The following is a 12,966-nucleotide window of genomic DNA, read 5'->3' on the forward strand; positions in this document are numbered from 1 at the left end:
TAGTCAAAGGCATGTGCCAGGAAATGATGGTGGACATGCCCACATCGCTGGGCCTGCTGGGCCTACCAGTTCCAGAGATACTGAGAAGGTGGAGCATCCTCTGAATGTCCCAAGGAGCAGAAGTGGTGACCCCTGTGTCCCAGATCCTGCCTTCAACCAAGATGAGCCCTTGGGCTACAGCTCCCAGGGGAGCCAGGACAGGCTATTTCTAGCAGCTGCGCTGCCCGCCGTGTGGCCTGCCCACTGTGCCCAAGGAGGCTTCTGACTCATACCTGCTCCCAGCTCCCTTGAGAAGAGAAGACTGGAGGGGAGAGTGGTTCCGTTTAACCTTGACCCAGCTACTCCAGGAGGGACTTCTGAGTCAGGCTCAAGCCCTCTGTCTGGTTATCTCTTTTGTTCCAGTGGAGGTGGGGGAGAGCTCTTTGGGGGAGGTCTGATCCTGCCCCAGGACTTCCTCTTACCTTGGAATTCTTCAAGAGGCACCACCTGAGGAAATTTGGGCTTGAGCTGGAAAAGTTTGGGGACCTTGGCAGTGGCAGGGGTAAGATGAAAAACAAGCTCTTTCATCAGCCATGGTACAACTGCCCAGGGGGGCTGCCTGGGCCCAGGGAATCAAGTCTGACAAAGGCACCCTGGCAGGCTCTGGGGCAGTCTTCTCACTTGCTCAGATGTGACGCAGGAAGAGGCCACTCTGGGCTGAAGGTGACATAGCACATCCAAGAGCAGACAGAACCAGCCCTGTCCCCACCCAAGACTATTTACATGCTGACTTCTCTATCTCCCAGGATCCCCCATGCTACGCTAAGGACTTTAGCTGATGCTGAACGATTTTTTGAGACTGACTGAAAAAATTGCTTTGAACATCCTTCTACTCTTGCTCTCCCCTCTTCTCATGAAGCCTCCTTGAGCATCAGGTCCAGAGTCTGAATCTGATCTCTTCCTTCCTTTATGAAGCAATCCCCTTGCTAGAGCCAAAATGAGTTATCATCCCTAGATTCCCTACTCCAAGGTGTTTTCAGGCCATGAGCCTACTTTCCCCTGCCCAGAATCCCACCAGGTCCCCAGCCCCATATTTGTGGGAGAGCCTGCCACTGTCCTGGGAGCACTGTGGCCTCAGCCTCCCCCTGGGAGCCTGTGGTGCCCCGGCCGATCCAGGGCATGGAAGTGATGGCTCCAGCCTGTCTCCACCACCAGAGAAGATTCCCCAACCCAGGGGTCTCCAGGTTGCTGGGCACCCTCACCAATTATGGTCCCAGCTCCAGAACCACTTGCCAGCAGAGGGCACTAAAAGCCCTGCTCACGGCTCACAGCTGCGGTTGGACAGGAACTTGAGAAGCTGGGGCAGGGGGAGCGAGGTTACTGACTAAGCCAGGGCATTAGGGCCCGAAGTCCAGGCAAGGGGTGAGTCAGGGCTGGGGGACAACCCCCTAGCCCTACTTGAGAGTCATGGAGGCGCTTTGTGTTTTGTGTGTGTGTCCATCTAGGACTACAAATGAGCTCACATGTGTCTCCTCCCACTGGCGGTGAAGAAGGAGGCTCTCTGCTTGGTAGTCAATGCCTTCCACGACCTCTACCTGCCCTTGTTTGCATCAACACATCATCTGCTTTGCCAGGCCAGCCCCTCACTGCCATCCCACCTCTGGGCCCTTTGCCCCAGCTAGGCCCACCTCCTGCAATGTGCTACCTTCTCCCTTCATCTACTTAGAGTCAACCACCCTTCAAAGCTTAACTCCCACCCGGCTTCTGCAGGGAGCCTCCTCTGACTCTGTCTGGACTCTGCTGACAATGGCCAGGGGTGTCCTGTGAATGACAGTGATCAGAGAGAGGCTTAAAGTTGCAAGAGGCAGAGCCCCACTCAACTTTGAAGCCCTTGGAGGGAATGTAGGATTAGACCAGTTTGGTGATATCACACTGGACCTCTCTAAGTAACTGGGAGTTGGGGGGGGGGGGGCAGCTCCAGAGCCCCTCCCCTCATTGCTCTGCCCCAGAGCTCCCTAGGACTCCATTCTTCTACCCCCTCCTCTCAGCTTCCGTGGCCCCTTCCCACTCCGGGTCCCACCCATATACACCAGCTACCCTTCACTAAGAGGGGCCTAAGGATCTAAGAAAGAGTTTCCCAGGAGTCTACGGCCAGTGGCCCTGCCCATACCTTCTGCACTGGAGGACACAGGGGACCAGGGGGGGCTCTCCCAGAGGGAGGCAGCCGTGGATGACCTGGTCCACTCTTGGGGGAAAGAAGAGAAGAAAACCAAGTTATGACAGGAGGTGGGGATAGGGAATCCAGGGGACATACTGAGGCATGTCTCTCTCTCTCATTCTCTCTCTCTCTCTCTCTCTCTCTCACACACACACACACACACACACACACACACGCACACACACGCACACAGGCCCCTCGGAAGCAGCACTATAAGGAGGGGTTCTCTCTACACTGGCAAATAGAACTGGGTCCATATTTACTAGAGGCAGCATCTACATACTGCAGCCTGTGGTGGACACACGTATCTGGTCATGCAGCCAGATGGGAGGAGGCTCCCCCAAGCCCAAGATTCTGCATGCTGGGGGCAGTCCTTTCTTTGCAGGAACCTGATTTTTGGAACTCTTTTCCCTCCCTGTGTGGTCTCCATTCTGAGTGTAGAGTTAGGCCAAGTCTCGTATCTTGGCCCAGAGCTCACCACGCTGAAATCTCTGGAAACGGCTACAAAAGGGAACATGTTCTGGCCAAGATCATCAAATGCCTCCAGAAGGGGCCTTGAAGTCTTCCTCTCCAACCTCAATCCAGGGCCTGGAGCCTCCTCCAATGTCTGACCTGCCTCCCAGCTCACTGTCCTCAAATCTGTGGCACCGTCTCTGCCCTTTACCACTTCCCCCCACCTGGTTTGGGCCCATTTTCACCAGGGACTCCAGTGTGAATTAACTCCCAAATGCCACACTGCTCATCTCCAATTGTCAATGGACACACTGCCAGGGAAAGAAGACAGGGCTGGCAAAGGCAAGAAATTGCTCTTTGCCGAATTTCAAAGGACAAACCCAGAGGGAGGGGAGAAATCTGATTTTTTCTGCCTCTTAAAGGGATTATGCACAATGACAGGTGGTGAGGAAAGAAAAAGAAAATCCACCAGCTAAAAAGTGCAGGAGACTTTCCAGCTGGGAGCTGGGAGCCTTTGGATATCAAATTGACATTAATATGGTGTTCAATGAGGAGACGAGGCCGTTGGACCCAAATTGGCAAGGGCTTAATTAGAGCCACAGTAAAACCAGCCCTGAAGGCATTTTGCTTTGGAGCAGTTCTCACACGGCCCTCCGCAGGCAGAGCTGGGGAACGGATTACTGCTCTTTAGCAGCCCCTGCCCTTCAGACAGCTTGACATTGGCAGGAGAGGGAAATATCCAGGACCGGAGGTTTGCTGTCCCAGCTGTTGGGTGGCACCAGGAGAGACCCAGGATCTTTCTGGGGACCGGGATCTGGGCGACGGACACACTCCCAGCTGCGCTCTCCAGGGACACGCACAGGTGTATGGGAAAGGATGTTCTCACGGAGGCCTGTGTCGGGTGCCAAGGCCAGATGGAGGCCCCTTCTGTTCCTTCAGAACTGGGGAGCGTGCAAGCCGGGTCTTAAAGACGGCAGCACCTTGCAGCCCCCGGGGGTCTTGGGGAGGTGACAGTGCAGCGTCTGAGGGGGCAGGCAGCAGTGGGAGTCAGGGAGGCTGGAGTTTAAGTCCTGGCTGTGCCCCTTCCTAAGCCTGCAACTTCAGGCAGCTGCCTCTTTCTTTCTTTTTTAAGCAGCTTTATTGGGATATAATTTACATACCATAAAATACAGCTGCTTCTTCCTAAATCTTAATATCCTCACCTGTGATTAGGAACTCGACCTCATCTTGTGGAACTGGGAGGCAAGGAACAATAATATGAGTAAATCTCTTAGCCCAGAAGCCCACTCTCTGCCAACTTGAATGGGTGTATTAAGGGGGGCCCCCAGGTATAACAGGTCCCCCAGGTGCTAAAGAGGTTATGTCCACCTGGACGAGGGCTGCTTGCTGCTGGGCTCAGGGCTGCCACACTGTGTTCTCCTAAATGCTTGATACTCTAGCCTGGCGGGATGGGGTGCCGCCTTCTCACCACCTGGGTGACCCTCAAAATTCAAACCTTACCTCCTCTAAGTTCATCTGCTCTGAACTCTGACTCTCCCTAACTCCCAGCTTTGCCGATTGCCCTCTAACCCTCGCACCAAATCTGAAGCAGCTCTCAAAATGGATTCAAGGATTCTCAGTGTCTGTGGGGCAGGGTGGGTGGTGTGGGTGTCACAGAGAGAGGAGCGCTTGGCCTCCCACCTGGACAGACGCAGCCCCCACCGGGGCTGTTTTTGATCTCTGTCTGCCCACCACAGGCTCAGCAAAAGCACGTGTGTCAGGGCCCCAGGCCAACCTCTGCTCCAGAGCCAGGAGTCCCAGAGTGACCCCATCCTCCACCCCAAGAAGGATTCCTGGGCCAGGAGGTGCCCCTGAAATCGTGAATCTCCTGGCTAGCTCCTGCCTCCTGCAAATGCCTCCTGGTAGAGATGGGAGGAAGGAAGAATGAAAAAGAGTTGTGGCCACCCTCTGGGTCCCCCTGAGGAGCTAAGCAAGGGTTGTAGCACTGCCCAAGGAGTAAAGAGCCCCCCCCATCTCCTCCCTGCAGAGGAGGGGCGTGGGGTGGGGAAGCACAATTGGGGCATCCCTCCTTAGCTGGGGACAGGAAGAATTCCTTTTGGCCACCACCTGGCACCTGCAGTGGGCAGGGCCTGTGAGACTCCCCAGGTGAGACCAGGTGAGACCAAAGGACCACAGCACCCCAGCACCCTGGGCCTAGGACACACTCAATCCTGCCTTCAGAGGGGAATTAGAATTGGTGAGCAGGGGTTCCCAAACATGCCCGAGTCCTCAGATCCCTGAGAGTGGTTCACTCTGATTGAAGTGGGGGGCAGGAAGTCTGCCCCCATCCCTCGGCCCCGCCCCTGCCCCTCATGCTTGTCCCTGAATGCCCAGTTCCCCATATTCTAAAAGAAAACCCTGCTCCAGAGGCTCCCTTCTGCCTTGCTGATCTTGAGAAGTCTGCCTTCTTGGTAACCCACCATTGTCCTTTCCCATGGGGTCAGCAAAGCTGCAGAGGTGCTGGCATCAGAGGAGGGCGTGGGGAGGCCAGGCTGGGGGTGGGGCCTGGGCCAGCTCCATGGAGCAGTGAGGCAGGGGTGCCCTGGGGAGCAAGGCCCTGCCACGTGGCTGAATTTCAGTGTGGCCTCCCCACCACCCGCACCGCCTCCCCAGATCACCCCTGTCTGGCCATTCGGGTCTCAGAAGCCTTCCAATCTGTGCCTTGGAGTGGGCAGGAGGAAGAAGACATCAAGAGCTCCAAGTGACACCTGAATCCCCTAACTGGGGTCCAGACAGAGGTTGGCCCAGTTGCCCTGGAGGCCCCTTTGGCCTCATGTTCTACGGTTCTAGGCTTCTAGCATTCTCTACACCTAAGAGCCAAGCCCACACTCTCCCCAGGGCTGATGTCCCTGGCACCAGCACAGAGAGAGGCAGGGGATCATGGTGGAAGGGGGACAGGGCAGAGGAGCAGGGGTCACTGGCTGTAGCCTGGCACCCACCTGTGGGCTGTGGGGTGCTGGGGGCAGTGGGGGCCTGGGCAGTGGACGTGGAGGGGGCACGGGGGGTGGGTTTCGCCCTCATGGCCATGGTGGCTGCAGGGGCTTTTTGGACAGGATCTTTCTGGGACCTGCCGATGCCTGGTGGAAAATGAGAAAAGCGAGAGACAGTGGGGATGTTAGTGGGTACCGGGGCAACACAGAGAAGCAACTTCTGGTCTAACTGCTCAGATGAGCGTCGTCTCCAGGGAACAGTTTTCTTCCCAGCTCCCTCTCCGCCCACTGGCATCCCAGCAAGGGGCAGCCCGGCAGGCGGGGAAAGGGCCAGCCTGATGGGGTTTGGCCCCCAAGAGCCCTGGAGAAAGGTGACAGCACCCCATGGAAGTGTTTCTGAGATCTGAGGTCTACTCCGGCTGGCAAGTCCTTGGCTGCTGACTCAGGCTGGGGGTTGGGAGGATTAAATGAGATACTGAGAAACCTGTTTACACAGTACCTGGCCTGGTGAGTGCTTACTAAACAGGCGCTGCAAAGAAGGCTGCCACTGATGGACGGCTAGAGCCCCCAGCCCACACTTCCCTGCCCTTCCTTGTCGAGCCCTCAGGACTCCTCCGACACTCCTTCAGATGCCCCGTTCCAATCTGACGTGTCCTGGGACCTGAGTTTACCAATCAGAGCACTGGGATCGGGGTTTACCTCCCCCAGCCTCGTGGTGGGCCAAGCTGGCCGCAGAGGGGACGCCTGCAGCCTGGAAAGAGGCTGACCCCCGGCCAGGCTGGTGGGGAGGTTCTGCCACTGGGTGGGGAAGAGGGTAACCCCCACTGTTGCCTGGCAGGAGAGACACTTCTCCCAGGTCCCAGACAGAAAAGAGGGTGGGGTGGCAGGAGCAGCAGGGAGTTCACCCTGAGGCCAGGGGGCCTTTCCAAAGCAGCACTAATGAAAGCTCATGGGGAGACACCGTGAGAGGCGGCAGGCTGCAGGCCATGGCAAAGCAGGGGGCAAGAGGGGGAGAAGCAAATGGGGTGCAATTAGAGGCAGGAGCGGAAAGGCTCGCAGACCCGGAAGGGACATCAAAGCCCCTGCAGTTCTCTCCTGCTCTTTTCAGGACATGCAAGGAGGCCCGTGCAATGGGGGTCCCAGGTGCCTACCCCGGCGCCAACCCCGAAGTGTACTTACTGCCAAAGGCGGAGCCTGCGGCGGCACCTGCGGGGAGAGAGGAAGGGTCACAGCATTGCCCACAAGTAAGGATCCCCCTATCTCCTCTCTGCAGAGGAGGGGGTGGCAGGGCTGGGGGAGTATGGTCGAGGCATCTTTCCCTCTGCTGAAGGGAAGCAGACTTGGGGATCATGAGCACCGGCTCCTTGAGGCCCAAGCTAAGGACGATGATGAGCTCAGACTCTGAGCCCGCTTTGCACAGGGGCTTGGGTGGGTTATCCCATTTCGTTCTCACTGTCGCCCTGAGAGGGAGGAACTTCTAGGACCCCATTTTGCAGATGAAGAAACTGAGTCTCAGAGACATGACTTACCCAAGGTGACCCACTGCTAAGTGCCAACCACCCGTTATTTCAGACTTTCAGATCCTGCAGGGCAGAGCAAGGAAATTGTGCAGAGGCGGGAGGCTGCTCTCTGAGCAGTGATGGGATGTCATAGAACATAGGGGCCACAGCCACGGGGCAGCCTGGTTTACAGCAGGCTTTGATGGAATTTACCACCAGAGAGAAACCATGATGCATGTTCCCATCTGGGAAAATGCAGGGACGGCTGATAACATTTAAAATGATAATTGCAGGGGGTGAGTGGGAGTGGGCGGTAGATGGGAACTCTATTTTCTGCAAGGTTTTTTCTGTAAACCTACAACTTCTCAAATGAATGAATGAATGAGTGAATAAAACAATCGCGGTAGCTGCCACGTGTTGCCGGGCACCTTGCCAAGCACTCTCCTTCGCGGAATTCATGCAGCCCTCCCAACGACCTGATTCTAGAGGTGAGGAAACAGCTCTGGAGGAGAAGCGGCTTGTCCAAGGCCACACAGAACTCAAGCTCTAACCACCGCGTCACACTGTCCTCCTCAGCTCCTGGGCATATTTGTACCCTGGGGTGGGGGGTGGGAGGACCTTGGAGACCCAGGGGCCTCCCAATACCAGGATTGGGGAAGGAACCCACAGTGCAGCTGCCCACCGGGTGTTCCTGGGAAAGGGCCGAGAGGGACGACCCTGGGCAGACGCTGCAGAGCGTGTGGCTGGTGCCTGTGACATTTCCTGTGTGAGCCGAGGCTGGGCCCAGCAGGGGAGTCCGGGGCAGCCTGGGAGAAGGAGCTGTTGGATGCTCCTTCACTCGCTCACAGCGTTTACTGAGCACCGGCCAGGCTGCAGGCACCCAGCGGAAGCTGAGCAGGTGCGGAGGGCAGGGCCTTGGGCAGGCCAGGGTGAGCACCCAGCAGAAAGATCCCCTCTGGGGTAAGCCCTGGAGGGTGGGCTGGAGCGGGTGGAGGGGGCACAGGGGTGGTGAGGAGCATCCCCAGCCACAGGAACAGCAGGTTCACGGACCCAGTCTCAAGACATGCTGGAAGGGAGGCACATGTCCAGGAAAGCAGACAGAGCTTGAATTCGGAGGTGAGAATGCAGAGATGGGGCACAGAGGAGGGATGGGGGTGCTTGATGAGTTAGGATTTATTTGGAGGGAAATGGGGGGAAGGGGACTGAAAGTTTTGAAGCAGACAGACACCCAGGGCAGGAAAGTCCTTTGTCCGCAGCGGTGCAGTAGGGGGCCATGAGACGTGGTGGAAAGGCCTGCGCAGGCGTTACAGGGTGGGGGAAGAGGTGGGGACACGTGAGCCGGTGGTGGTGGGAATGGATTGGGTTGGGTGAATGTGGGGGAGGAGGGGCCATAGTCGAGGGTGACCCCACATTAGCAACTTGGCCCCCTGGGTGTTGGTTCCACTTACCAAGATGGGCGTGGGGGTGGGGGTGGAGGCACAGTGAGGGCAAAATTAACCCAGGGCCGGTTTCAATCTGCATCAGTTTGAGCTGTTTTCTATTGGCTTCCTGAGACTGGTTGCCCAGAGCAGGTGGGACACCGGGTGAGAGAGCTTTAGGCCGAGGACATGTATAGCACCTCCCAGCCACACCCACCTGCTCCTGAGCATTGCGGGAGAAACCCCTCCTTCTGGGACTCAGGGCCTCTCAGACAATTCCAGGAGACTCCCAGGGAATCAGGGAGCAGGGGCCAGCTCCTGGGGCTTCTCCCAGACAAGGAAGCTTCAGCCTCCCCTGCAGGGATGAGGGGAGGAGAGGCTTCCAGGCAAAGGCCTCGCCCAGCCTCTCGGGCCACCGCTGGTTAGCCAGGAGCCGGCCTCCAGCTTGCAGGGTGCGGCAGCAGGGCCCCCCTCTGTGCTGACCCGGAGCCAGGCCCAAGGGAGGGCAGATGGAAGACCTTGGAGAACCCTCCCAGGAGAAGAATGGAGCCAGTGGCAGAGAGAGTGAAAAGGAGACAGGGAGGCAAGCGGAGAACTGCAGATGGAGGCGAGGAAGGGAGAGAGACTGTGAGTCAGAGAGACAAGTGACAGCAACTGAGGAAAGGGTTCAGGCAACAAAGAGATGGGGACGGAGCCTGGCGAGGAGGCACCGGGTGGGAGGCCGGGCTTGTCAGCGCCTGGAGCACTCTGTGCCTTTGAAGACAGCAAGTGCTGCACGATACCTGACAAGTCACCCTTCAAAGGCCCGGCGCCGCCCCAGGCACATGTGCGAGGTGCCTGTCACAGCCTCGCCAAGCAGCTTCCAGCTTTGATCAACCTGAAGATGCAGACATCTTCCACCCATTGAGGGAGGGCGCTGGCCACTCCTGCAAGGGTGCCCATGTGGGCCAGCTGTCCCGGGGCAGGAGGCTGCCGGCCAGCACTCGCTTTGGAGTCAGACCCAGACACTTACTTGGGTTGTGGTGCTGGCACCCAGCTCGCTGTCAAAGTGAGGAGAGCCAGAACCTCTCTGGGCCACAGTTTGCCGTTCTGGAGAGTGGGGTGGTAAGAATACTACACCGTGGGGTTGTTGCCAGGACTAAATGAGACAGTGTGTACAAGGCACAGCATCGTGCATGTTCAAAGCACTTGATAATGCCAGACACTAGTGGGATCACAACAGGGGTGGGTCGGGGGAGAGTCCACCTTCAGCCCAGCCTGGGCTCTCCCCCACTTCCGGCATGGGGGCTCCCTAGGATTCATGGTTTCGTGGACACACCTGTGGACTATACTGGACACCTGCCCAACTTTTACCAAATGGCCCCTGATGAGTGGGGGTCCCCCAAAGGGTGTTCATGTTGCAAAGCAGTAAATACACATCCTGAAGGTTGCATCCCCTGGGAATGGGAAGGCTGAGCGAGGAGAGGACTGCAGAGGACACAGGGTGGGGTGGGGTGGGGTGTGTAGGGGGGACCGGCCGGGGGCAGAGTGCACAGGCCAGAGGGCAGCACACAGCCCTGCCATGAGCTGTGGGGACTCGGATGAGGGCCTCAGTGGACTCCTCTGTAAAATGGAGCCCAACTTCCTGGGGTCTTTCTGAGCAGCGAGGGAGGTGGTGAGCATGCAGCACCTGGTGCCATACCCCACGTTGTAAGCACCCAGAAACATTCTTTACTAGGGACAGGGCTGCTGATCACACTCGGGCTGGAGGGGGGTGGTCTCCACCACCCTAACGCCCTGACATCCATGGTGGCCTTCTTCCCACCTTCAGGGTCAGGAAGGGGAAGGACAGCTGGAAAGATGCTGAGCAGCTCATCTCTGGTTTCCCCATGGGCAGGGCCGGAAGGGCAGCTCAGATTTCGGCAGAATGCAGATGTGATGGAGAGGCTTGATTACAAGGCCTGGAACTAGGGGGCTGAGTACAAAGGTGTGTGTGGGTGTGTGTGGGTGTGTGTGCACGCACATGAGATCCATAGCTCCTGGGGCTTGGAGGGCAGGGAAGACCTGGCTTTGCTGGCTCGTGGCCAGTGGCACTGTGGCCGGGGGCAAGGCAGCGCTCCGAGGGGTACGTACAGGCGTTGGGAGAGCCGTGGGGCAGCGGCAGGTAGGAGCCGGCCCGCCAGGACCGTGTGCGGAAGTTCTTCTTGCACTTGCCACAGTCGGGGCCGGTGGTATTGTGCTCACACTCACACTGAAGGCTGCCCTCACGCACAGAGCACAGGTTGGCGTGCAGGTTGCACTTGCACCTGGGGGGACACAGAGGGAGGAGAGATAAGACGGCTTGCAGGGAGTAGGGAGCTGGGTCTCCTGTGCCTCTGGCCTGGGCCCCTCATGGCTGCCAGGAGGCCTGCAGGGTGTTGGAGCTGGCCTGGGAGGGACCCCAGAGGCCACGAGCCCAAACTGCACCAACTCCTTTGAGCTGAAAAATCCCCAACTCTTCCCATCATGGGACAACATTGTGAGTCCGTTCCCAAGCATGGTTTCAGTGTTTCCTACATCTCCCCTAGGGTGGGGTATGAGCCACTCTTGTCCCAGATGCTGTAATATTAGTAATCAGCGTCTGATCATCTAAGTTCCTGACCGAGGTGGGTTGACAGGTACTGAGAACTGCTCACCTGTCTCTCATCATGTAGACATCCACCCAACCAGGGATGGCAGCTGCACCTCTGCTCCCAGCCTGTGGCCCTTTCCATGTCCACACCCTTGAGGGCAGACAGAGAGAGAACCCCCCACTCCCAAACCCCTGTCAACTCATCCACACATGCATTATTCATTCATTCATTCAAATATTCATAGGCAACTCATTATTCTCAAAACTGGTAAATAAATGGAAAGAATCAAGCACATGTCCTGCCTGTCCCATAAACTGTACCTTACAGTAACCAAAAAGTTAGGAGGGGAAGTTTCTCTTTATAGAAGCATTCTAGCCAGTAACTGAAGAAGGAATGATGGAATCAGAAGACCACCATTTAGCAACCCCTAATGAGTGGATGTCTCTAGGCATTGAGCATCAACAGCTTGATCCCTGCAAGATAGCCAGAGACAGTTTCCCCGAGGAAGAGCATATCTGCCCTCTGGAGCAGCCCTGCCAGAACACCGAATCTGATCAGCCTCCAGGTCCAGTTACTAATTTACAGGAAATACAGAAGAGCGGGAAACATACTAAACAATACCATGGGGATGCAACCAGTGAAATCCAGACCAAGGGAAACCCTCCAGAACAAATGACCCAGTTTCTTCAATGGACGAGTTGTAAGGGGCAAAAATTGATACGGGGGGAGCCTAGATTGTGAGAACACTCAAAGGCATTTCAACCAGTTGCAGTGTGTGAACCTTATTTGGATCTTGATCAAATAAACTGTAAACAAACAACCAAATGGAATGCATGTTTATAAGACAACTGGAAATTTGAACGCTGACTATAGCTGGTGATATTAAATTAATGTTTACGAGCTATGATGATGGTATTGTGGTTGGGTTTTAAAAAGTCCTGATCTTTGCACCACAGTTATAGACAGGTGCTTGCATGATATACTGCTAAGGTATGACACTAGCAGAGAGAGCTGACAACAGAAGGGTAAATGGAAAAAATCTACATGTTGCATACTAGGGACTATAATTAATAGGAATACCAGACTAGTATTACACAAATACTAGGGACAAAAAATTAAGGGCTGACAAGAGCTACGAGATGTTTTGGGTCACGAGAATTGTTTAAAATGGAGAGTGATTGTACAACTAAGTGAGGATAATGTGAGATATGGATGGATTATCATGGGCATAACATATGCTATGCGAACTTAGGAACCCCCTACTTTATAAGTCAAGCCCTTGATATTGAGGCTTGCTGGGGTGAAACTTATGGTTATAAAGGGAAGGCTAAGCCCACCTATAATTATGCCTAGGAGCCACCTCCAGAGAACCTCTTTTGTTGCTCAAATGTGGACTTTCTCTCTCTAGGCTTAATTCTGCAAATAAATTCATCACCCTACACCCAATGTGGGACAGGACCCCCCCAGGTGAATGAGTCTTCCTGGTGACATGGGACACGGATTCTGGGAATGACCCTGACCCTGGCATCGAGGGGTTGAGAATGCCTTTTTGACCAAAAGGGGGAAAAGAAAGGCAACAAAATAAGGTTTCAGTGGCCGAAAGAATTCAAATAGAGTCAAGAGGCTGTCCTAGAGGTTACTCCTATGCAAGCTTCAGCTAGATATGCCAAATAACCACAGTATGATAAGTCCAAGTCCACAGTGGTCCTGAAAACTTTAAAGAATACGTGGATACCTATCAGAGACTCTATAAAAGTTTCACTCACTAAGTTTATTCTTCAGAAACTTAAATCCTTCAGAGAATTCCTATGCCAGCTAAGTCCCAAAACCCAGAGGCAA

At 55.6% G+C, this 12,966-nt stretch overlaps 1 protein-coding gene across 4 annotated transcripts in view; it reads right to left on the bottom strand.

The window, feature by feature from the left end:
• Positions 1 to 12,966, bottom strand: part of NTNG2 (netrin G2) — a 71,040-nt gene that overhangs the window by 4,215 nt on the left and 53,859 nt on the right. For 2 of the 4 annotated variants that reach the window (XM_037798365.1, XM_037798366.1), the window contains 2 exons: positions 10,649 to 10,821; positions 6,799 to 6,825 (listed from right to left, as the gene is read on the bottom strand). In XM_037798365.1, coding sequence (XP_037654293.1) covers positions 6,799 to 6,825; positions 10,649 to 10,821 — 200 coding nt within the window. Of the gene's footprint in view, positions 1 to 461; positions 561 to 2,149; positions 2,225 to 5,070; positions 5,767 to 6,798; positions 6,826 to 10,648; positions 10,822 to 12,966 lie in introns of those variants that run through there. The other 2 variants (XM_037798368.1, XM_037798367.1) reach the window with 2 other exon arrangements.

The sequence above is a fragment of the Choloepus didactylus genome, chromosome 10 (assembly GCF_015220235.1).
Source record: "Choloepus didactylus isolate mChoDid1 chromosome 10, mChoDid1.pri, whole genome shotgun sequence".
Lineage (NCBI taxonomy): Eukaryota > Metazoa > Chordata > Mammalia > Pilosa > Megalonychidae > Choloepus > Choloepus didactylus.